Source organism: Labrus bergylta, chromosome 4 (assembly GCF_963930695.1).
Source record: "Labrus bergylta chromosome 4, fLabBer1.1, whole genome shotgun sequence".
Taxonomy (NCBI): domain Eukaryota; kingdom Metazoa; phylum Chordata; class Actinopteri; order Labriformes; family Labridae; genus Labrus; species Labrus bergylta.
The window spans coordinates 4,838,510-4,864,416 of NC_089198.1; the positions used below are offsets into that span (position 1 = coordinate 4,838,510).

The 25,907-nt window shown below is 41.9% G+C and overlaps 1 protein-coding gene across 1 annotated transcript; it reads right to left on the bottom strand.

The window, feature by feature from the left end:
• Positions 1-1,864: 1,864 nt before the first annotated feature.
• On the bottom strand, positions 1,865-25,867 carry retreg1 (reticulophagy regulator 1). Its single transcript, XM_020654702.3, has 9 exons — positions 25,652-25,867; positions 24,266-24,372; positions 22,437-22,467; positions 8,068-8,185; positions 7,339-7,423; positions 3,813-3,935; positions 2,856-2,926; positions 2,540-2,663; positions 1,865-2,382 (listed from the first exon to the last, which is right to left on the bottom strand). The coding sequence occupies exons 1-9, from the start codon at positions 25,849-25,851 to the stop codon at positions 1,865-1,867; spliced, it is 1,377 nt and encodes a 458-aa protein (XP_020510358.2). The 5' UTR covers positions 25,852-25,867.
• Between the last annotated feature and the right edge of the window lie 40 nt (positions 25,868-25,907).

Sequence of the window (25,907 nt, forward strand, 5' to 3'; positions counted from 1 at the left end):
CGTGTCAAAGTTAGATTTCCATGCATAGCGTTTAGAGACCGGCAGTTTGTTAATTAAAAAAAACTGGACATATCAATGTTTCATGAAAGAAAAAAAACATATAAAATTATAAAAAGGAAGAAAATAAAAAAAGTTAAATTCTTGAAATCATGAAAGAAATCAATCCAAGCTTTAGTGGAATTTGAATGCATTTTGATTGTCACTCAATTTAATGTGTGTGGAATTGTGGGTAACGTAGTTTAATAAAATAAATAAAAAATGCAGTGCGCTTACATGTTGAGTGAGCTGTCCAGATATGTTGAAACTAAATTCTGTCATTCATTAAAAACATAAATGACCAAAAGTATTACACCCGTCTACCCAAAATATCACGTCACTGTTACATGTATTTTCACTGTAGTTGCTTTTGTGTTTGCAGTACAGTTTTGTGGGTTTTTTTTCACCAATTAAGAAAATGACTGAATCTTTTTCATGCAAGTTTTTCAAATTTCACATTCAATTTACTCTTTGTCTTACTCAGAAGTTGATGTGGGATCCATATCTATTTGGAGGTTCATGAGATTTTTTATGTATCACATTATTTGAGTCCGCTTTTAGGCAGTTTTTGTAAGTTTTGATTTTGCCTTTAGTGAACTATAACTCTGTCCTGAACGGATATAAGGATATTTTTAGGAGTGTAAACAGATAGGCAATCGTTCATTATCTGAATATAGGAATACTTAGGGTGCTTTCACACATGCACAAAACTTCCTCAAAACTTCCTGAACTTTTTGTACCTTTGACTGATTTAGAGATCAAAATAAATAAAAGTGGGGCCTAGGTTTAAAATATCCAAATTCCCCTTCAGGTTATAATAAAATATCAGAAAATAGGAGGATATCTTGTCATCTTCCGTCCAGACATGCCTCATTTCAGGTTTTTAAACACACCTTTAACCAACTTGTCAGATCCCACGCCCATCTACAGTAGCGCTGGCTGTGCGCTCGGGAGCGTTTGCGTGAAGCATTTGTTCGGTGAGAAGAAAAGCGCTGCACGTCGCCGATGACTTGAACAGCGCCTTTCTAAAATGTTGAAAGATTTTCAACACAAAGTGCTCGGCAGTGGGCGCACAGAAAGAAGAAGTGCTCAGAAAAACAACGCTGGCCCTTCGCTTTCTCTCCCTGTGCAGCCGCCTGCTGCTGCAAACGCTCTCTCGGAAAAAGTCGCTGGCGCTTAGATAAAAAAAGGCTAGATGGACACGGAGCCTTAGATGTCAGTTATCTTATTATCAATTCCCAACCTGCCTGGTAAATTAATTCAAGAGTCAACATCTTCTAGCAGGCTTACCAAAGAAGGCCGCTGAGCAAAATCAATAGCGGTGGCAAAACAAGGACCTCAATGGTCTTGAGAAAAAAACGGATTCATAAATAATAAGTCAGTGTTGCGTTTAGATTGCTCAGGAAAAAGAAGTTGTCATCAGCTCGATGCTAACAAAGTAGGCGAGGGGAGAAATAATGCGAACATCTTTTGGTTTGGATGAAGATGCATCAGTTACTTCTAACTCACTACAAAGGATTTAAAAAGCAATGGATGGGAGCCGGTTGTTATTTTACTTCATCGTCTGGATCAGGCTACTACACGATTGATATCTGTGCGTTCTGACCTCGGCATTCAGCTACGATGATCGTGGTTTAAAGGATATTTCCACCTGCATATCTGACAATCTCATCAGTCCGAAAATGTCGATGTTAGCTCTACAGAAAAAAGGATGAATGGAAAGTGTTTTCTCACAACCCCCAACAGCCCCCCCACCCCCCACCCCGCCTCCCCACCACATGTCCTCCGTAATTCTTCTTCCTCCCCTGCTGACTTTTCATAGGATTCATCATTGGCGTCTCAGGAGTTTGGAGAAGAATCCAGAAGACGTCGGCTTGTCACTCCTGTCCCCCGCCTCCTCTTTGGCCCGGGTCTTCACCTCCCCCAGCCCCAGCTCCCCCTCCAGTTGCTCCAGCTCCGACTGGTCCAGCAGCTCAAAGTCCTCCACCTCGCTGTCCGACTCTTCAGCCAGCTCCAGCAGCCTGGTCGAATCTGGGAGTCCCGACCGCCCAAAGTCACTGAAAGCCGTGAAGCCGACCGCCGCTTCTATTCTCTCCTGAATGGCAGCTGTGACGGCAGCGGCGATGGCGTCGCCCGCCATCTGGTTGACTAATTCGAGGGCGTCTACAGGTTGGTCTCTGCGAGGATCGGGTGTGTGCGTGGATTTGGTTGGCTTCTGGGGCTGATGTGGAGGCAAGGGAAGGCCGATGCTGAGGTCGTCGTCGTCCTCGCCGTTTGTTGTTGCGCCGTTGTCAAGTGAGGGGAATTCTGGAAGGCCGCCGGTGAAGGCTTCTTCTCTGTCGAGGTCTGAGGACAAGGGAGATAAGTATTAACTTTAAGATAAGTAAAGATAAGTTTAAAAGTCAGCAGAACAGGTCAACTCTAAGCTGCATTCTAGAAATCAAACGTCTTTATTTCAAACTCTAAAGGGGTCTAAAGGATGTTGTGGAGTTAATGAACGTACCCTCTGAGTTCTCAGTCTGTGGCGTGTGTCCCTCCGACAGGTTGAAGGTACCGTTGTCCGTCCACGTCATGTCAGACACCTCTGTGTCCGATACAGACATCTCCTTACACACTGTGGAGTCGAGCTGCGGGAGAAAACCCCCATAGAGACGTCAGCTTTTAGAGTGCAGTGCAGGAACATCTTTTTTTACATCTTTTGCACAGGATTCGATTCTGATGTGGATCATGTGTTCTCAATTTCAATCATCCTCAACTGAAGCCATATTGTCCACCAGCAGAGGCGTAATTATATCGACATGCGATCATGATCAACAAACCTTGGGAAACATGGAGGAGAGATCGGATTCGATGCCCTCTCTGTCAGCCTGAGTCTGCAGGATTCTTCTCTCTGAAGGAAGAAAACATGAACGCAGCTGATTCAGTTTCTTTAATCACATGGATTGTGAAATGCGAGAAGGAAGCTTAATGTCTTTGAAGGGCAGAAGTAAAAACAGTATAGTGTATGTGTGAGTATTGAACTTTCATCATATGCACAAAAAAACTGAAATTCCTGCATTATTTTTTTTAAAATCGTGATTAATCTCATGTTGTTTTGTCCCTTCAGGCTCTCCGTAGATAGTCGTCCTCAGTGTCTCCCTGTAGTCTCAGTGATGTTAAAGAAGGACACTGCTGCATCTTTGAATGTCTCATTTCACTTTAACAAACTCTCAGACAGTAATATCCACCTTATGACATCACACACTGACCTTATGACATCACACATTGACCTTATGACATCACACACTGACCTCATGACATCACACATTGACCTCATGACATCACACATTGACCTCATGACATCACACGTTGACCTTTGGTACCATTCCTTTGAGATGTTTGACCTCAGTTTGGGATCCCTAACCACTTCCTGTTTCTGGGCTTAACTTCATGTCCTAACCTTCCATCTACAGGAAGGCCCTTACTGTATTTCAAAATAAAAGCACATAGCAAGTAAAGTACTCTCTAAATCCAGCTAACTTCATCAGGAATAATCCTATTATCAGGGATTAAATCTGATGAACACTACAATCAGAGCCTATCTTTTTCAGCAAGTAAAAGAGCTTCTATTTGCAGTCTATTGTGGCTCTTATATGAAAGTATTTTGCATTCTCATTTTATTTAGAAAAATAAGGTTTGCAGTACAGGACATTACTGTTTCATCTGATGTAAACTGTATGAGCTGAAGCCCTGATGATGCAGACATAGTCCACACTGATTAGTTTACCATTACTTACCATGGTTTTCTTTAATTTTCTGAAGAAACTCCCCGATGCCAAAGTCCAGCTTCTGCAGAACTGGCTCCAGCCACAAACCGACGTCATGAGATGAAATCAGAGGCCACAGGAAAACACCCAGCACTGCAGAGAGAAGCCAAGAGGGACACAAAGAAGGAAAAATAAAACATTATAAACCAGTTTAACACTAGAAAGACCGAGGCAGTCATTTTGACTGTTTTTTAATTTTGCAATGTAATAACTTACTTAAAATAAAACCTATGTAACTACAGGACCATGACTTTTCCTAAATGTGTCTATATTTTATTATAGCATTGTAATTTTATCAAAAACACAAAACACAAAAGAGTTTTGAGTATTTCTACCTTGAAAGTCCATAGCGGGCATATTGACTGCATGCATTATAGCCAGTTTATCATTTCAGTATTCGCTACTTTTTCCCGCTCTTGAAGGTAGAGGTGGGCGATATGGGAAAAATATCATATCACGATTTTTTTTGGGGCAAAATCACGATCACAATTTTTTTCATATTGTTCTTTAGACTAATTTGTAAGTTACTGACCAGTTCAACCAAACTTATTTCCCTGTATAATGTTTTTAAATGCACAGAAACTGTGCAGACAAGTTTAATCTATTCGAAAAACATCTTTGTAGGAGGTCTGGAGGTCTCTCACCCAGAACATCTTCAGCAACAGAAATGTCTTTCCCTCAATTTGATCAATATTTATGCACAATTTGAAGGTTTTCCTCACCACTTTGAAATGATGATTTAGTTATGTGTCCTCTTTTTATGTTCATCAGGAACATTTTCACGCAGTGATGCATTCATTTAAAAACATGTAGACTTGAAGCTGTTGAAGTTTCTGTTCTGTTTTAGCCCTGCAGAGTTCCTCCAGCTGGAGCTTCATACAGGCTCTGCAGCCTTTGTTGTTTTTATGACATCATTGGACTAACTTTAGTTTAGTTTATATATAATCAAACATAATACAGAATGTGTTCATTCTGTGACACATGATCAAAGTAAGTTTTACTGACAGAAGAGTTTAATTCATAGAGGGGGCGGGACATTGTTGATTGACAGACAGACAGTCACCATGGTTACTCACTCTCACCTGCCTGCTGCTTTGTAACGTCGTTTAGTGTAATCCCTATAAATTCAGTTATCACAACAGGTGAGCTTCAGGTGGAGAGGCTTGATAAGTAACTTTTAAAAACTGAGAGAGAGCAGAAAACACCGACAGCAACATTTGAAACACCGGGGTTATATCTCCCCTCACTGTCTGTCTGAGCTCCTCTCTGTCTGACTCTCTGCAGACTGTTAACGTCTCTCCGGCTCCTTAAACGGTTTCGCTCTCCGAGATGTAAACTTAACTGTGCACACTATGCAGAGAAGTTAACTGTTGCTCACAGCGTGTCGGTTTGGAAACATATCAGAACAGTTGCATATAACCGAGATGGATTTGTTTTTGCGGACTTTACTTTTAAGTTTTGTTTTCACCGCTGCGGAGCAAAAAAGGAGGAGACACGTCTGTGTAAGAGAATAAACTGCAGCATGATAGAATAAACACATTAGCTCGGTTCTACGATCTCCCTGCTTTGGCACTTTAAAATCCTTCACGATCTAAGATCGTTATATCGCCCACCACTACTTGAAGGTGCACATCGCTGTTGCCTAGCAACTATTGTTTATAACGCTCAAGCCAAGGAGGAAAGAAAGCTTACCCGCCTAAAACCATATAGAAAGAATAGGAGACACACATTTGAATTGATCAACATTGAAAAGGCAGAATAGAGTAAATTAGGATCTGATTTAGAATAGAATAGAATGAAATGTCAGGAAGGAGGAGGATTGCTGCCACAGAGGCTCCAGAGCCTTGATGAGGCAGAGTCTGATGAAGGTGCAGGTTCAGATACAGAAAGTGATGTCTCCTGGTCTCTCTTCATCTGACTCTGGCTCTGAGATTAAACCTGAGAATGATACAGAGATCATTCCTGTCATGATTTGGTTTCTTATTTTCAGAGTTTTCTTGTTGTTTTTAGTTCTCATTCTTGTCTGATGGTGTTGTTTCCCTTGTGTGTTTTCTAGGTTAGTGTTTCATGTGTTATTTTTGTAACTTCATATCCTTGTGTATCTCTGTGTTCTAGTGTGTTTTGTTAGATTCTTGAGTTCTGTGTGTCTTTAGTGTTTCATGATTTAGTTTGTCCTCAGTGTTTCTTGTACTCCTGCCTCTGTGTGTTTCCCAGTGTGATTGCCCTGATTGTCCTCACCTGTGTTTGGTTACCAGTGTATGTTGTATGTTGTATGTTGTATGTTGTTGTCGGTGTCAGCTGTCGGTGTCGGTTTACCCGTGGCTCCTTGTTTTCTCCTGTTTGGATTTTTGTTTGATTAAATATTTTTGTTGATTCTGCATCTGGGTCCTCCTCTTGGTTTTCCCGATCAGTGACACATTCCCATTCGCAAAAAAAACACCGGCTGCTGTTCCTGTGGTTGTCGATAAACTATTCAAATTTCAAATTCATTAGAATTTAATGTTTGTGTCCTGAAGTTTATTACCTTTCACAACATCACAGATCCATTTATTCTTATATTTGATACTGATTATTGAAATGATATGCAAATAATTCGTAAACAGTCAAAATGAGCGCTATGGCCTTTCTAGTAGTGATAGAATGCTGGTCGTTCTAGTGTTAAGAAGCCATTAACATACACTTAAACATCACTGTGTGTTTCTTTCTCTTTGTAGGATCAGGTTTGCTCACTGTGCAATTTTAGAAACTATTGCATTAAAATTCATTGTGTACAATGCTTCACTGATCAGCTCAGAGGGTTTTTTAAATATCTCTCATCAAAGTGATCAACTGTTACGCTGATGACACACTGATATTTGTCATATACCTCACATATAGGGCTTTCACACTTTATGAAAACTCCTGAAAAACTCCTGATATTTCCTGGAGGAGCTGCATGTGTGAACACAAACAGCAGAATCTTTCACTCGGACTTCACCCCGGAGTTTCTCCTGGGTGAAGCCCTATTCTATTATTCTATTCTATTATTCTCTTCTATTCTATTATTTTTTCTGCAGTAAGTCCGAGTGAGCTGACGTGAGAAGGCAGCAGGGAATTCACCCTCCGCTCTTTTGTTGATAGTGTGATTCAGTTGAACTACACGTAGCATTGATATAAAGGCAAATATTCTCATTATAGTGTTGTATAGCGGACTCTGTTGCTTCGTCCGCTATTTCCACAAAGTTTTAACGTTACGTCTTACCTCAGGAGACCCCCCTGTTCTGACTGACCGGTTCATATGTATTATCGTGTTTTTAAGGCCAAAAGTTTATTCTACTTTTTATATTTGTAAATTTGTCCTACCAAACAGAGAAGGTCAGAATTTCAGTGTTGGCAGAAACATGTCTTAGCTTAAGGTCAATTTAACCAAAACCAGTAATACCAACCTGCAGCCTCCCTTTGAGTGATGATCTAGTTTTTTCAGCACGACAGAAATGAATTTTTTTTCTTTACTCACCTAGAATATATGAGATAACAATCCCTGGAATGTAGCGTCCTAAGACGGCGAAAAAGGTGCAGAAACTGCAAACCAGCAGACAAAACTGGAACAAAGAGAAAATAAAGAGAATGAAACATAAGAAAAGGACTTTTCTACTCAGTTTAAAGTCAGCGCAGGTTACACTCTTGATTCAAAGATCCAATCAAAGAGACCCTGTCCTGTGACTGGATTTTCATGTTCATGTTCACTACGCCCTCTAGTGTGCGCTTCTGGTAGTGCTTAGCACAGGAGGAGAGGCCCAGTTTGAATGTTGTGATCACAAGCTGCAACAAACTTTTCTACTGACTCTACCTTTAAACATGGGACATGTACCAACCTACTCAAGCAAGTACAGACTTTCTTTACATGCTGAGCTATTCCTTTAAGATGCTGCAAATGTTTCCGTCTGCTCAGTGCATGCCAACTACACTTAGGCACCACCTTTTTTCTCCTGTAGGTAAACGTTTGACAGTTAATCTTAAATCAAATCACGATTCAGTTACAGCACTGAATGATTCAATTACAGCACTGAATGATTCAATTTGTTCAACTTTGAAAACAGGGACGTGCTCATAATTCCTTCTACCTCCCTTTTTGTATCTGATTGGGCAAAATGCGTCCAGAAACCATGTGACTCTTAGCTTTTTCTTGCATTAAATAAGTGAGCAGTTGAGGTTAATCTTGGGGAGTTTTCATCCTCTGCCTCACCTTGCCGGGGTTTTGCTGCTTGAAAGCCGATGTTTCCTGCAGGAAAAGTTTGAGGGCGTCGCTGAGCTGAGGTCCAGTCCCAGACTGGCTGTCCTGGCCGGAGTCGATGATCTCCCAGCTACAAGAAAAGACATGCAGAGGCAGCGTTAGCCATGTTTAGGATAATTCAGTGTGTATTCTGCCACTCACAGGGGATAACTGGGTGTATCAGTGTCTGATGGAAGAGATTTGTTTTTAACAATGACAGAAACATTCAAGTAAAACATTCCCGCAGCAGCAGCTGGAGTTGACAGAGTTTCTTCAACACGACGACGGTCGAAGGTGCTGCATTTTGGTTTAGTTTAGAAACCAAAACAAACTGCTGTTTGGCCACACCTCCTCCATACTGAAGCCTCCGCTCTCCACCAGAGACACACCTCCAACCCCCCTCTACTCACGTTCGCATGAAGGAGTTAAGCCCAAGCGCCGGACAGAATTGTCCTTGGTTCAAGCTGCAATTGCCTGTGGCCTGCATTGTTGTGTTAGCATGCTAATTGTAGCGCTCTTTAGTTAGCTTGTAGCTTCACATTGCATGTTAATTGACGGGGATCTAAAAAAGATTACGTAACCTCCAAATAATCAGTGAGTATGTTCTTCTTCTTCTCTCTAGTTCATGTAAACACGGCTCTGACAACAACACAGCCAGCGGGACTCGAGCTTCTCCCTCATTGTAGACAGTCAGGACTCAGAGACACATTTGCACAGGACAGACTGGATTTCTGATATATTTATGTGTAACATGTCGCACATTCTTCCTTTAAGTGGTACAGAGTTAACTTTGGGAAACAACCAGGAAATGTGGAAGCTATGTGAAGGCTAACCCTAACCCAAAACATGTAGCAAAATATAGTGAGATAAAAAAAACTGGCTCTCAATATCATTTAAAAAATACCATTATATTGCGCTTTCTCCCCCCATGACCCCCTCCTGTATCTGCTTGACTTCAAGGAACAAGCATGAGTGTTCACGAGAAATTACAGTATCTCATATACTCCCACCTACCCAAACACCCAGCCTTGTCTCACATAACCCTTACGAGGAAAGGTCAACCCGCTGCTCCCCTCTCGACTTCCAGGCACATGCCTACAGCAGGACTCCGACTTCCAGTGAAACATGATGGCTGGAACATGTGACAGCAATACTGTGAAGCCATTAAAGCAGTAAGTGGCGGACAGATAAGCAACTCTCCCTTCCAAGAAAGACGGACATTTTCCTGGATAGTCATGTCAGGCTTCGTGGATTCGGGACTGTCAAGTTTCATCTCATCACAGATCACCCGGAGCGTGGGGGAGGGTTCATTACAGTTTGTTTACCAGCCAACATGGACACAAACTCTTTTACTTGGAAGTGCCAGGGTTCACTGGGTACAAGTGGGCCATGTTCATTAGTAGAAAAGAATATTAAAAATTACATCCACTTTTTTGTAGTAAAATTTCTATTTGCCAGCCGGAGCGCCACTTCGCTCTGCTAGGTTCTGAACACATGCCAAATCCATTTTCCACGTAGACCACTGCACGTGCACGTCAAGCTGAACAACCCAGACAGAAAGTGAGACAAGGGATAGCATCTGATCAAACACAGTATGCAGACAACCGACCGTATATCCCATGACTTTATCAGCATTACGTCACAATATGAACAAAATGAACAACATATCAACTTCGGAGAGAAAAAGAAACCTGTTGTTTGCACGTTTTTCTCTTTTTTTGGGGGGGGGGGGGGGGATCTTTTTGGTGCCTTTATTGGAGTGATGGGACAGTGGATAGAGTCGGAAATCAGGGAATGACTTGCGGGAAAGGAGCCACAGGTCGGACTTGAACCTGTGCTGCCCGCTTTGAGGATTATAGCCTCCAAACATGGGGCTTGTGCACTAACCACTGCGCTACCAGCAGTACAGTGGTTCTCAACTGGTCCAGCCTCAGGACCCACCTCCAACTCCTTCATGAGAAATAGCGACCTGAATTTCAGATATATTTCAACCAATCACATTTGTTCAATGAAAAACTGTGCAGTTTGGGTTCCTGGAGTTGAGAAACACTGGTCTAGTATATGACCTGACCTTGATTTATGGAAAACGAGAACTCTCCAGCTTCTCGTTTTTCATGACCATCCTAAAAGAAAAGTCTCCACGTGGCCTTGACCGCTGTGCAAGCAGATTCTGTGTGCCGCCTGCTTATGAAGATGTTCACAACGCTACTGCTGTGCATGACACTCCAAGCAGACCTCAGTCTGACCTCAGTTATACAATGTTAAAAGCAGCACCTCATCCTAGTGCTGGTTAATGTTGTGGCTACATACAGGTTGACACTGTGGCGGCTTATCTACGGTGGGCCTGAAGGGACAAAATAGCATGTGATTTAAAAAAAAATCATGCATTCATTTGACCTTCATTGCATCGCGATTAACCTGTTGATGGTTTCGGTCCTAGTTAAAACAATAAGGTAAAGTGGTAAAGTAGACTTTTACTTATAGGGAAAAAAGTCTAATGTAATCCTGGCAGATAAAAGCTTCCGAACAGAAAGCACTGAGAGCAAACTTTCAAGAAAAAGAACAAGCCCCAGCACATTGGAACGAGCCAATTTCAGCACCTTAGGACAGAATTAGGGGGAAGTGAAAAACACTGATGTTACTGCTTGATGCCAGATATAATGGGCTTTAATTTAAGGTCAAAGAGGCGCCATCTGGAAACCAGAAACATATATTCTACTCAAAAGAAAACCCAAAACACAGAAGAAGTATCCTGTAGCAGACAGATGGATTTAAATAATCGGAATCCATTGGGGTTCAAATTGTCTCTGACTGCTTGATGTTTTCAGTGAAGCACATCTCCATAGATTCTGGCTTCGATATAATCCAGAAGCATTTGCACAACTTGACAAGAATAACTGTCATCGCAACACACACGGGTTGTAAATCAAGACTTTCAGCCCTCAAGGCAGTCACATGCTGTTTGAGCTCATCGAACCCTTAGTATGCTAAGAAGCTAACGTGTCCGGTTTCATCTCTCTGGATCCTTGCAGACCACCGCCTTCCAACAGTGGACCAATCAACCAGCCAAGAAGTTTCTCCAACAGTGGACCAATCAACCAGCCAAGAAGTTTCACCACAGAAAAATGTGCAACATTCAACGGAGAAAATGACAACAACAACATCAGCGGAGGCGAAGTCAGGGGACATGAGCAGCTGTCGGGCAGATATCACTTTTTACCCAACCGGTAATCTCTGAAACAACACAGGGAGCGGCACGTCTGAGCCCCTAACAAGCCCAGTGATGATGCTTTAAAAATAGAACCAGACAAACAATGCGAGGAATGGTGGCAAAAACATCCCAGCTCTTCACTTGTCAAAGAAGTGGGGGGGGACGAGGTTGTCAATATGTTTACCCCCCCCCGTCTGTTCTGGTAAGCACAACAGAAACCCCGACTCTGAGGACACTAATACCTGTTTATGTTCTGAGTACAGACGTATATTCTGTAAACTGGCATTTAATGGAGTGAGAAAGTCGAATGCCCGCCTGCATGTGTTGGCCCAAGACACGACCCCGAAAGCTATGAGTAACATAAGACACGGATGTTATGGACAGATGGGGAGTGATGACGCAATGATCTCCACAGCTTTCCAAGTAGATCTCTGCCATCTTGTTGAATGTGCCAAAGTGTGATATGAGAAGATGGATTTAATGTCATAATCCAAACACACCGAAGAACAAGATTTCAGTCCCACGATGTGAGAGCTGATCAAGCCACCATCAAATGCTTAAAGTCAAGTTCAACCAAATCAATCACAAAAGGCACCAGAACAACTAATTTTGCAACATCGCCCAAAACCTATATTAGCTGGCCAATTTCATCATCCATTATTGCCCTTGAAGAGATATAAAAGCATATGTTTTCCCATTGCTATTTAGAAATGTTTTCATGTATTGTTTGAAGAAGCTGACCGATTTATCGGCCAGCCGATATTAGCATATCCACTGACTATCGGTATCGGCTAATTTTATCACAGATACGTGCCGATATTAATCGATTTATTCAGCAGTCAAATAGTATTTCATTTTAGTTTCATTGTATTACACTAGCAGTTCACTTTCACCAGCAGAGGGCGCTATATGGATGAGAACAAGCATCATCACTCTCCAGTTGAGTGACCATCTTGTCTTCATTATAAATCTTTTCCACAACTGTTAAGGGATCAACACAATAAATGTATACATTTATATCTAGCTCTACAGATTGAATATAGATCTAAGAAAGATATCGGCTGATATATCGGTATTGGATTTTTTTCCCTCCCTAATATTGGTATCGGCCCCAAAAATCCATATCAGTCGGGCCCTAATTGTTTGTTCAGTTTAGTGCTTTAACTCCGCAGTTTGCATGACTTAAAGCACCATCTGCAGCCGGGTAGCAGAGCATCAAAGCTGAGTCGATAGACTGAACTGCTTTTAGTTTACGGTGTATTCAAATGTTAAATATTCCTTAACATAGTCATTTGTTTTAGAGAGCATCCTTCTGTTTGCATGGTCATGCAGTTCATTCCAGCTTAAATTGCGCAATATCCAACTCAGTGACCAGTTTTCCCTCCAAGACCAAAACTTAAAAAAAATATATTAAACATGTAATCGTCAAGGCTCTATTTTCTACCTCAACATTATCCATTTTAGAACAAAATCTTAGAATAACCGCCGGTGAAAGGAAAATTGTTCCTGAACAAATTCCATTGGCATCCATTGTTTTGAAACAAGACATCTGAGGCGTTTATCTCAGAAATTAAATGGAGAAAACCAAAATGATCCACATGAGGTGAACACTTGTAATTTAGCAAAACAATCCTCGCATTTCTTATTTCCATCTTAGGCAGAACACACACAAACACACACACACACACAAGTCCAGTCATACCTCAGTCCTGCCCCATGATCTTCAGGAGACATCTCCAGATCTTTGAGGAGTATCTTCACAAGGATGAAAAGTTGCCAAACACAGGACAGTTGAGAATGTGATTTGGCAACGAAGGAACCAAGCTTGACTTTGTCGTAATAAAACGTCAGCAGAAAACTCAGGTTTGAGCCCAACTCAGGTTCTACGTGCGCCACGGTGCGAGAGCAGCTTGTGTTTATCGTCAATGAAGCTCAGGTTGGAGTATTTCAAGCGGCCTCGTCTAAAAATAACCCGGTCACACTACATTCCTACTGGCAGCCATCAGGAGGACAGAAGGATGGGGTCTGGGAGGGGGATAGAGACAGCAACAACCCCCAACAACCCCAAACCCAAAACCTCTACCTCCACAACACACCTCCTCATGTGTCAGTGACATGGACAGCCGGATGACAGCGGACGCATCTGACTGAGACAGTGTTGTTTATTTAATGATGACACTGTATTTATGATTCTATTGACGGAAAATTCAGCTCTCATAAGTGAACTGAAACTCACCGCACGTCTCTTTCATGGTTTTTTAGGAGATGGAGGGTGAACTTAGGCTAAGGACAGTGGCGCCGGCAGTCAGTCATAGGTGGGGTCGTTTTTATATGACGACATCATACTTTCTGCTGTGTTCATTCATATTTTATAAATTCAACTCTCAGGATTATTAACTGGTTTACAGTATGCAGAGCAGCTCATACAGATTTTAAATCATGTTTCACTTCAACAAACTTCACGCTGAAAGTTCACACAGGCGTGGGAGATGTGGGCGTGGCTTATGACCAGTTCATAGTTTATAATCAACAGAGCAGCGAGGGTGAGGAGCGGATACTGATGTACACTCATTGCACTTTGGAGCTGTTCATATGAGACAGAATCGGTTAGTCAAAGGCAGGGTTGGTTGTTGTGGAAAGTCAGCGTGACATCTCCTCAGGGCTCTGTCTAAACCGTCGTCTGTAAATATTAATGTTTGAATCCTGAGTGACGTCACCCATCTCTAAAGGGGCTCCGGAGGCTCATCGGCAGCCACCGCCATGTTGGAAATGCTGTCTCAGCCTAACTTTCAGTCTTTCAGAGCTCGAGCTGAGGCGGGTTTTAAGCCACTTGACGAACCGTTACATCGCGCCCACCTGTCAATCAGGTCAGCTACACGCCTAACTATGGATAACGCGTATCATTCTCAAAATCAAAATGGCCGTTTTAAAAAAAGTCACCCCAGTACAGTGTATGCCAGTGATGACAATAACTAATCAGACCTCTTAGGTTTTTTGTACCAGGCTGTAAACATGTTAATTTATGCTGTAAAAACAGCTTCCGGTGTTCCTGGAGCCAGCCTCTAGTGGACACTCGATGAACTGCAGGAGGTTGCCGCTTGCACACGCCCCAAACGCACATGTACGAGCACCGCCAGATTACAACCTGGTCCTCAGCACATCGCTTTCATGTCTTATTCACAGGTATGAAAACACCAACATTATCATATTGAATGTAAAAAATAAAATAAAAACATGACTACAAAAAATGGTGACCAACATCGCCCTCTCAGTTGACGCCATCGCTTAATGAATGTTCACTCCATTGTTTGTCCTCTTGCTTTATCTTGAGTTTTTCTCGTCACATTCAGTATTTGCTTTTTTGTCCGTCGACCTCTGTTCATAAACACTCGCTCCCTCACTCTTGCAGTTATTGTCCGCTTAGGGGATCGGTATTATTGTGCTAAAATAAAAAGATAAACCGTCATTAATCTTCATCTGTATCGTATCTTGAATATTTGATTCTCCTAAAATTCTCATGCTTACGTTTCAACGCTTAATTCTAAAAATCATTTAAATATAACGTTTTTTCGCAGGTTTTATACGATTACGTCACAGAGAGAACATGCGGTGGTTGCTACACGCTGTATTCCTGGAAGTTGCTCAATTTTTCCACGGCAGAATGCAACAAGGAAAGGAAAGACCCTGCACAAAACAAAACAGCTGATCAGAATTTTCTGCATGTCATGAATTAGTATCTGACTGCAAAGCTTTGACCTTTAATAAACTTTTAAACTTATATTTTTACTTCAGACTTAAGACTTAATTTTCCCCATGGGGAGATTCAAACCAAAGAACAGTACACACACAAAACTGTCGGGTCCGACTGAGATGGGATTGTTGTTGGCGATATCAATAACAATATTGGGGAAAGAAAAAAAGTCAATACCGATATATCAGCCGATATCTTTCTCGATCTGCATATAGATATAGATATTCACATTTATTCTGTTGATCCTAAAAATGAAGTGATGAAACACTTGTGGAAAAGATATTTAACAAAGAGGTGATGGTCACTTAACTGGAATGTGCTTGTTGTAATCCATATAGCGCCCTCTGCTGGTGACAGAGAACTGTTGGTGTCATACAATGAAACTCAAACAAAATTATATTTGACTGCTGAATAAATCTAGAAATATCACAAATATCAAAGCTAAAATTGGCAGATACTGATAGTTACTGGATATGCAAATATCGGCGGATATTATCGGCTGGTTGATTAATCAGTCGGGTTTTCAAACAGTGTAGGAAACAAAGAATGTCAGACAACGATCAAAGTGCACACCCTGGCCTTTGTTTTGATTTTAATGCTGGTGCTCAAGAGCGACATATACTGGATGGATCAAAAAGTCACATATTCTTCCTTTAATGGAAACTAAATTTACCAAAAATTAAAGGTTTCAATTATCGTTTTTTCAGATCAACGGTCACTTTAAATACAATACAATACATACTCTGGCACTGTATCGTATCATGAGTCACCCTGCGATGCCTACTCCTACTTCCACATACTTTAAAAAGTGACGTCTTAATGAGCAGATGTAGGCACAGATGGACGAGAGCTTCTGACGATTAAGATTTAAAAAAAAGTCTCTCTTGTTTATATTTGATTTGATGGAATCACCAGTCTGTGACGAAACACTCGTGTCTGGTTTGTTGTGTTGTTTTCTACCAGTGTGCCTCCAACCAATCAGGGAGGTCGCTCTAAAACACACCCCCACTGTGTCAGGAGATCTGATTGGCTCGACTGCTTCCTGTCACAGCTCCTAGTCAGTGGAGAAACAGCTGAGTCACACACACACACACACACACACACACACACACACACACACACACACACACACACACACACACACACACACACACACACACACACACACACACACACACACACACACACACACACACACACACACACACACACACACACACACACACACACACACACACACACACACAGCTCAGGTTTCACAACTCTTAAGAAACTCTGTGTTTGTTGTGGGAACAAACAGCAGCACAGAAAGTCTTTTCCTTGAAGCAACAAAAACAAATTCCATTTCAAGTCACATGACGTCTGTCCACATGTGAGGATGATGATTATTTTTATATTTACACACACACATGATGCTGATGCTCTGCGTGTGATCCTTCTAAGTTTAGATTCTGCTCCTGAATGATCTGGATTTGTTTGGACCAGAGAAGGTAGGCGATTGTAAGGCGACCCCCCACACGGCCGTTTTGGACGCCCTTCAGTTTGCCAGATATGAGAGCAGTTATCAGGTGAAACCAACAGGTGTTTGGGGGGGGGGGGGGGGGTGGAGAGACAGCTCTCTATGATGTTTAGAATTAAGTACCCATTTTAGACACTAGGGGTCAGAGATACATATTGCTCCATTAATGTCTTTTTTTTGAGGGGGGGTGTATGTCAGTGTGCCAGCAAGAACAGATTTTCATCAAATGGAGAAGATAGATACAAAACTAAATTAATGAAATATACACATATACATATCACAGGCTAAGACCAAACAGATGATATACTTTCATAAATAGGTGGATTTCTAGGTTTCCAGGTTACCCCGTGCCCCCCGTGCCCCACCAAAGTCCAACATTCAATGTAAGAATCCCCATTAAGCTTATTCTTGTATTATTCCAAGGGTATCCCTACCTCAGTTGCCCCCCAAAACCCTGCGGAGGGGGGCGGCTGAGACATCTGTGAATTGTGTTTCGGACCCTCAGGTGTTCCGGTGTTCATTTAACTTTTTTTAACATTTCATTTCATCAGGATAACGTTCTGATGATGATGATGATGGACAGAAACAGGATGTAAACAGTGTTGTTTTGTCAGAGTCAAACACTGCTGACCCATAAAACGGAGCGTTACATTGGCTGGTCTAAAATAGACATACCCTGTCTATATGTATATATATATATATATATATATATATACTGTAGACATATATAGCTGAGCTATGGAGGCAGTTACTTGATAGCAGCAGGCTGTAGGCAGTGCCTATTAGGACAAGCTGTAACTGTTATATTAAAGCTACAATATGTAGAATTTTAAGACAATGTTTACATTCAAATATCTAAATTAGAGAGCAGAGAGAATCACTCCCATGATTCCCCGCCGGCCTCGACGTCATCTTCTGTTGTTTTGATTGAGAGCCCCCTGGCGGCGGATTTTACACACTGTGCGTTTCATCCTTGTAAAAAAAAAAATGTGGTTATTTTTGTCGTTGCTTCGATTTCTTTGGGTAAACAAACACAGCAGAGAAAAATACGGAAGCACTGTTCGCTTTTACAGAGAAATCTACAGCGCCGCTTAAAATTGGGGGAGCGCCAAATATTTTGGCTTCACTTTAGGAGGGCTGACATGGCGTCCATGTTTTTATGCAGTCTAACCATTATTGTTAAATGTCCTTTTATACTGTCAACTTTAATTCTTTTTCTCCTTTTGTAAACCTTTAATTAGCAGATGTTTGTCTCGTAGAGCAGTGGATTGATGGGCCAGATGATGGGTGTGATGCGGTGCACTGTTTAAAACTACATTCACACTTGTAACAAAGAGAGACTGTGTTGGCTCAAATAACACAGCTGTCAGCTTGAATTTTAGGTCAGCAGCTAATCTCCCGCGAGCCTTTGCTTTAGACTCGCTCTGTGCCTTGATGTACAATTACCCTCAAGACACTCCTGACAGACAGCAGCAGGTGACAACAACACAGTCCCATCCTGCTGGCCAAACGGGGCGGAGAGGAAGGAGAGTATTGAGAGGTAGATATGCAGATGATGACAGAGTTAAGAGCTTGACAGCTGCTTTGTTAGAACACCTGTAAAGTCTGATACAATCCAGTACGACTGATTGGTCATGTTTAAGCTCACAGCGCTCAGTTTTTTCTGATATTTTCTGACAATAGTACAACGCCCACATCACTCATTCATAAACAAGACCTAAACATAATTAAAGGTGACATATCATCCTCCTCTTCTTCAGTTTAAATAAGTCTCAGAGCTCCTCAAAACATGTGTGTGAAGTTTCTTGTTCTAAATCCACTCTGATCCTGTATTTGATCATGTCTATAAACCCCTCTATTTCAGCCCTGCTCAGAACAGGCTGTTTCTGTGTCTGTACCTTTAAATATGTAAATGAGCTGTGTCTGACCACACCCCCTCTCTGGAAGGGCTCGGGTGTACTCGGGCTTTCTCGCTCCATGTCCTATTGTTTACGGTGAGAAGGCAGACTCAGAGGGCAGAACAAACACCTAGCTGTGGGAGTGTCACCCACCTGGGGGAGGGGCTACTGCCCTTTGTGATGTCATGAAAGGAAAATCTCCAACCGGCCTGTTTGAGCACACATTTTCTGAAAAGTGGAGCGGCAGAAGACAGAGAGGATGAACTTTTCTCATCATTGGGGGGTTTGTAGACAGACTAGAGACACATATTAGAGTTAGAGGAACATGATGAAGTGTGTTTTGCATAATATGGGACCTTTACAGGAGTATGTACGTACCATTGTTTCACACTCAGCTTTATTGGCTGCAAATCACTCCATGTCCCAGCTTGATAAGGCAAACCAAACCAAGTCATCTGAGGTCCCTAAACCAGACACCCTCTCCCCCTTGAGATCATGGCCAAGGCACTGCCATGTGATGTTTGTGATTGTCTGAAAAGGTAATTCTGAAAAAATTTCAGGACTTGAATGTCCTTAAAGGGTCGAGAAAAAAAGTTTTTTGAAAGTCTGACTATTGTTGTTATCCCAGGATGGAAAGTGAGCGTGAAAGGTCTGTGTGTCTTTAGACCCTGGGAGTCGCCCCTGACCTGGACTCACAGTCTAACAGTTATATAACTCAGATGTGTTGTATCCAGCCTGGCGCCCACAAATCCCTGTCACCTTCCGCTGAATCCCACCGAGCCTCCGGGGCTGGCAGCTGCATCAAGTAATCCCGCGCGCACACACATTCATGCTCAGTCACTTTCAAAATGGGGGCAGGAGTATTAACCAGGTGACCCACCCCGTCCACCACTGGGTCACAAATCAGACGAGTAAATAGGTCAAACATCAGCCGCATGGATTGTGTTACGAAATAGACAGTAAAAACATAAAGGGTTTTAAAACTTCATCAGAGCGCCTCAGACTTTCAGTTTAGACCGTCTTTTCATCACAATGAACTTTGTTTGTAATCATCTCAGTCATTCATTTATTAGATATGTGACCTCTGCCCCCTGTCCTTGAAAAGCACCTCTCCTTTTTCTTGGACCCAGTGCAGCACTCGTTTTCTTCTCCCCTTGAGGACACACCTCAAGGGGACACACCTCCACAAAGCTTGCCTTTTAATTTTTTTCTTTACAAATTGACAGGGGCGTGTCGATGCTACCACATAAATCCTAAACGCTGATTGACTATGTGTCCTGACAGAAGCGAGATGTGTGTAAAAACTGACCTTTTTTTTTTTTTTGCTGTGATGCTGCTGGTAATTTTCCTTACAAATCAATGTAGCATACTTTGTTTTGCGGAGAAAAATGTATATAAATTCATTTAAATTAAGACAGTACTGAAGGATCCACCACAGCTTTTAGTTTTTTCTGTCTTTCTTAATATTCATTTAATCGTCTTTTTCTCCCAACACCCTTTCCTCTTTCCTGTACTTTATTTCTTGTGTGTATTCTTTTATGTTTTTAAAAAATTATAAAAATGTGCCCAAATGAACAAAACAAGTGATGAAATTTGACACCTTGAAATGAAAAAACCTGCAGTAAAGTATGAAAAAAGAGAAAAACGACTGATTATTTGCTGATTTAGTGTTTTTTAAATCATTTTCTCGACATGTTCTTGACAGTCTGAGCACACTCTGATGTAAAGGTGCTGTAGGGGATTTTTAACAGATCACACTGTCTGTGCTCAGGCTCCACCAAGTGGTAAAAGTTGCAAAGACATCCAGGTTAATATTCATGGAGGGTAAATCCATGTCCATTTAGCATTTTAGATTAGATAATGGACGAGGAATATATATCTACGAGATGAAAGAAACCAGATCTGAAAGGAGTTAATGCTATAAATAAATAAATGATTATGATTGTGTTGCAATACACCCAAATATATTCACAGTATTCACATTCACTGGCCTTGTCCGGGTTACACATTCTGTTATAAACACAAAAAACATCTATTCAGGTGTAGTCCACCCCTAACAACTCGGTTTTTGTGCAAGCAAATACAAGTTCTGCTCGGTAAAAGTTCAAGCAAGAGGAAGACACATCGATTGATGTTCTTTTTTTTTACATTCATACCTACAATAATCTCTGGAAAATTCATGCATGTGTTTCAAATGCAAGCCAACAAACACGCCAGCTAAATATAGGAATACAAAATACTTTGATTCATTATACTGAGGATTGTTGAGAAAATTACTTAGCAGCATCATCCTGAGCACCGTCAGGAGTTTTTATCTCCAAAAGGCTGAATAATATGCGGCTGTTGTGGTTTTTTCTCATTTCTATGTCGACTTTTAATCACTTAAAAACACACAGAGTGCCGCGGTACTGCTCTCCACATCTTGTGCAATAGCTTTCTTCATTTTCATGTAAAGTAGAGTGCAACATTTCCATATAGTGTGTTTATTATCATGTGCAATGATTTAAATTTATTTCTGATTAAGCACAATATTACTTTGTACAATTGGGATGAATTTTGTTTTTGTGCAATATCCTTTTTCCATATAAGGCTGTATGTTGTTCTTTACTATGTGCAATGTTCCTTCAATTCACTGCAGCAGTATCTCACTCAGTAAGGAACCAGAGGATCTCAGTACATAGGGACTTGGGATAGGAACCAGAGGGTCTCAGAACATAGGGACTTGGGATAGGAACCAGAAGGTCTCAGTACGTAGGGACTTGCACTGGGAACCAGAGGATCTCAGGCAGTATGGACATGGGATAGAAACCAGAAGATCTGAGGCAGTAGGGACTTGGGATAGGAACAAGAGGATCTCAGGCAGTATGGACTTGGGATGGGAACCAGAGGATCTCAGGCAGTAGGGACTTGGGATAGAAACCAGAGGATCTCAGGCAGTAGGGTCTTGGGATAGGAACAAGAGGATCTCAGGCAGTAGGGACTTGGGATAGAAACCAGAGGATCTCAGGCAGTAGGGTCTTGCACTGGGTCCAGAGAGTAATCAACACAGCACAGAAGATCATTAGCTGCACCCTCAGCAGAGCCGGGCTAAAAACATTGTAAAGGACTTACATCCCAGTTTTCATCCCTTGGACCTGCAGCCCTCTGGCAGGCTCTACAGGTCCCTTAGAACAAGGACAAACACATTTAAGGACGGCTTCTTTATAACCACACTGAACTCTGGTATGCACTAATACGTGCGTGCATGCATGCATGTCTCGAGCTGCATTAGTAACTCCTTCTGTGGAAGCTCACAGTCAGAGATGGGCTGATAAGTGATCATGGGAATTGGATCAGCTTCTCTTTCGTTTTGTAAAAGAAGCTTGTTTTCACTTGTACATTATTCCTTAGTTTGTTTATAAATCATTTTCTTTGTGCTGTAATGTTGGAGCAACCTGTGCACAAGAATTTATTTTGAGATCAATCGAGTTCTATCTCATCTTATTCTGTGAGTGAAAATATAAATACAGCTCAACTTCAAAACACTGATTTGGCACTCACAGGCCGCCCCCCACCTGCTCAAACTCTGAGAGATTTAAGAGCGATCACAACTTCATTCTTTAATTCTCAACAAACCATTTTCCCACGCAGTGTCCCTGAGTCACCTCTCTGTAGGAAATCGACTAATCCTCCATGTAAACACTTGTTTATCTCAAAGTGAGCGTGTGATTCGTGTCCTGAGAGTGAACGAGCCGTCACATGGTTTGAGGAGGCTCAGATTAGACGGTCATGTGTGACCGATCAGCTCTGCAGCGTCTCAAAGTTCACCGAACCTGTAGGACGACTTTACCCTCAGAAGGGATGTTTTGTTTTTGTTTGGTTTTTTTCCAGTTTGACATTTAAAAACTACGACAATGTTAGCAATCACAAAGGGTGTTGTTATGTGTCGCCTGTGCAGCCGTCAAATGCACTTCAGTCTCTTACCTTGTCGTCATGCTGCGCCATAAATGAGCACCTGCAGAAAATCAGAAAAAACAATCTATTATTTATCAACATTAAAAAGGTCATATGACATAGATTTAAAATACAAGCTTAAAAAAAACATAAGGCAGGAAAAAAGCACAAGAACAGATGTCACATATGTCTACACTGACGAAGGTTTATTCAGCTCGACGATCAGGACACAGCTTCGTTTGACTTCAGCTGACCACTGGGCCTCTCGTTGTCCGTGTCTCTATTTGTAAAGTTTTCTGAAAAGAACTAGTTGTCCTGGTGTCAGAAGTCTTCTGAGACGCTTATTTTGTGTTGGACTGTGCTGGTCTCGATCCCTAAATGTCACGGTCTCGGATCACTCTGGTCTCGGGTATGTCTTTGTCTCGGTGAGTGTGGTCTTGACTACAACACTATCTGTAAGTGGTAAAGCAGATTTTCCTCCCGCCTGTCGTCATAGAGACTGATTAACAGTCTTGGCAGCATTACAGAAGCACTCCTTGTAGAAAGGCTGAGTGATGAGTAAGGGATAAAAAAGTCTGGATACTGGAAATGAGAGTCAAAACATCAGAGCATAAGGAATACCAAGCAGGAGTGTAAACACAGGTCGGGCTGATGAGTGACCATCTGTGACTCATCCTCAAGTTGGACTCGTTCTTACTCATCAGGCTAATGAGAAACCATCAGGCTGAAATCATTGGGGCGCCGTCGTTCAAAAGGTTTAATACTATTAATGTTTGTATTCTGAAATTAGTGTACGACAATATATAGTTACATTTTGCTTCTGTATGTGTACCTTGTAGTCAGGCGGCTTAGCAAATTTATGGGGACACGCCGGACAAAATCACCACATTTTTTCCACATCACCATAGCTTTCAATTTCAGAGGGGAGCGACTTCATCAAGATGGCGGTTCCAAGATGGCGGCCATGTAAAGTCTATAAGTGTCAATATGTCTTCCGAGCCACTTAGAAAGTCAATCTTGGTCTCAATATATACATTTTCTGGATCAAGGAATGCATTAAAATACCACCAGATGATTATTTGTGCCAAGATCAAATACACATGTTAATTTTGGCAATGTATTACAAAATTTTCCTTGGTTCCTAGGCGGTTGGACATGAATTAATTCATATTAACATCATCTTTGATGTCAGGATGAGTTCCGTTCATTTGTTCCCTCACAGGCGCCGCGGAAGGTCTAACTGCATTAACCCACAAATCTCCATCCTCTCTGGGTTTTTCTTTCTCAGATTAAATTCTGTAGAAGCAAATCCATAAGTGTGTGGCGTCATGCGAAAGCAATAAATACAATTAAATATCAATACAAATATGGACAATTTAAATCGATTGAACAAAAACAGACTGTAATACTCTTTTTGACCAGCAGAGGGCGCAACAGTCACTTGATTTAGGATTCGTAAAGAAGAAACATGTTTTATTTTCTGAGTGACCACACAGCCTCAAAAGTAAAAAGTATGACTTACATAAAAAATGTACAATAAGGATATTTTAAGTTTTTCAATTTTTTTGGGCAGAAAATTAAAATGAAAGAGTCATATTCATAATCCTCTATTTATTTTAACAACTAAATTTCAAGATATAACCCAATGTGATGGCTTTAATTGATTCAGGGTACTTTTAAATCCTGGGCCCTGCTTCTTAGTTAACTGCTGATATCGATTTACTTCATGAATGCTCATCACAGCGTCAGAGAGCCCAAGATGGTGTTGTTAAAATGTCTTGTTTTGTGCGACTAAAAGGAATGCCTCCTTGAAGCCATCAATGAGTTAGCAAAGTGTAGCTTCAGGTACGAGCTGTTACCTGTGGATCTGGACTGAAGGAAGTCTTTGGCGGTCGCAGTGACGACGATCAGAGCCAGCAGGCCGGCCGCGATGCTGTAGGTGCGGAAAGAGCTGAAGGTCACGAACCTGAAGAGAAACGAAACACAACAGCACAGAGGTGTGGCGCTCAGTATGTGTCTCGTACATAGACTGTAAATGTTACTGGACGACGCCTGAGTGACGTCAGCCATCCATACCTACAGGGGGCTCTAGAGGCTCATCGGCAGAAATTGGCATGACAATAACTAATCAGACCTATTTTGTTTTTTGTACCTGGCTGTAAACATGTTTATTTATGCTGTAAAAACAGCTTTATTGCCAGTCATGTGTATGTGACTTCCTGTTTTCTTGGAGCCAGCCTCGAGTGGACACTCTAAGAACTGCAGGATTTTGCACTTCTGCATTGGCTTCATTTTTCAACACCGGAGGTTGCCGTCGGGTCTTGTAGCATAGCGTAGTCCACCTGGTCCAATTTGGGCCCGCTTGTCGCTTATACATGTAAGAGTAAAGCAGTCGGAGAAGTGAGAATTCAAAAGGAGCATTTAGAGTCTAACAGGGGCGCGCTCCCCATGTTCAGAGGCTATAGTCCTATAGCGGGTGGCCAGGGTTTGAATCCAACCTGTGGCTCCTTTACCACAAGTCATTCCCCACTCTCTCTCTCTCTCCCCGATTTCTTACTCCCTCCACTGTCCTGTCTCTAATGAGGCACAAAAAGCTCCTAATTAAATCCAAATTTTTTGAAACAAAAACAAGGGCGCCTGTAGCCTCGTGGTTAGTGCACACGTCCCATGTTCAGAGGCTATGGCCATCCAAGCAGGCGACCCAGGTTCAAATCCGACCTGTGGCTCCTTTCCTGCATGTCTGTTGATTTCTGACTCTATCCACTGTCCTATATCTCTACAATAAAGCCCCAAAATAAACCTAAAAAACCCCCACAAAATACAGGATATTTGTAAAGCTGAATACCAGACAGTTGTGTGTTTTATTTTTAATTAATTTGTACCAGCAAACATAAAAAGATAAGAACTTCCTCCACACCTTTTTAGACTTTTTCATACTATTTAATGATGTTTCTGTAAACACTCTGTAAAGACCTCTGATTTGTTGAATGTCACAGTGACCCCAAACAAATATAAAGAAATACAATAAATGAAATACTGGTAGCTGTAAGTAACTTGATATAGAAGTGATTTTATGGTCTTAAACTTAAATTTACGTGTGGTTTAAAGATAACAAATACATCTAAATGAAGTCTTTCTGAGGTTCAGAGTGAATCCAAAGTAATACTTATATTTCCTTTAATAAACAGGAGCTCAGTGTTACAGTAATGGGAGTGTGTCAGATATCCCTGCGTCATGATGCCTACCAGAACACCGTGTTGGCTGCAGCAAACAGCGCTGAGGTCCTGCACGGTCTCTGCCTCCAGCTGAGCAGGCCGGTGAGACGACACCCTGCGCGGCCGGGCGGCGCCTCCTCCTCCCCGCGGTGGGTCCGGCTCGGAGGCCCCGGGGGCCCGGCAGCCTCCTCCCCGCCGCCCGCACATCCTGATTCCCGGCTCCCCAGCATTGGACAACGACCGGGGCCCCTCTGCTCTGCTGCAGCTCGGCTCCTCCAGCAGAGAT

What these genes read in the sequence shown, in the direction of transcription:
- retreg1 (XM_020654702.3), bottom strand. Translation starts at nt 25,851, where the DNA reads ATGCTGGGGAGCCGGGAATCAGGATGTGCGGGCGGCGGGGAGGAGGCT. An exon ending in AGCAGCAAAACCCCGGCAAG is followed by an intron (nt 7,424 to 8,067) that starts GTGAGGCAGAGG and finishes TCTTTGTTCCAG; the next exon opens with TTTTGTCTGCTGGTTTGCAG. An exon ending in TCTCCTCCATGTTTCCCAAG is followed by an intron (nt 2,664 to 2,855) that starts GTTTGTTGATCA and finishes TTTCTCCCGCAG; the next exon opens with CTCGACTCCACAGTGTGTAA.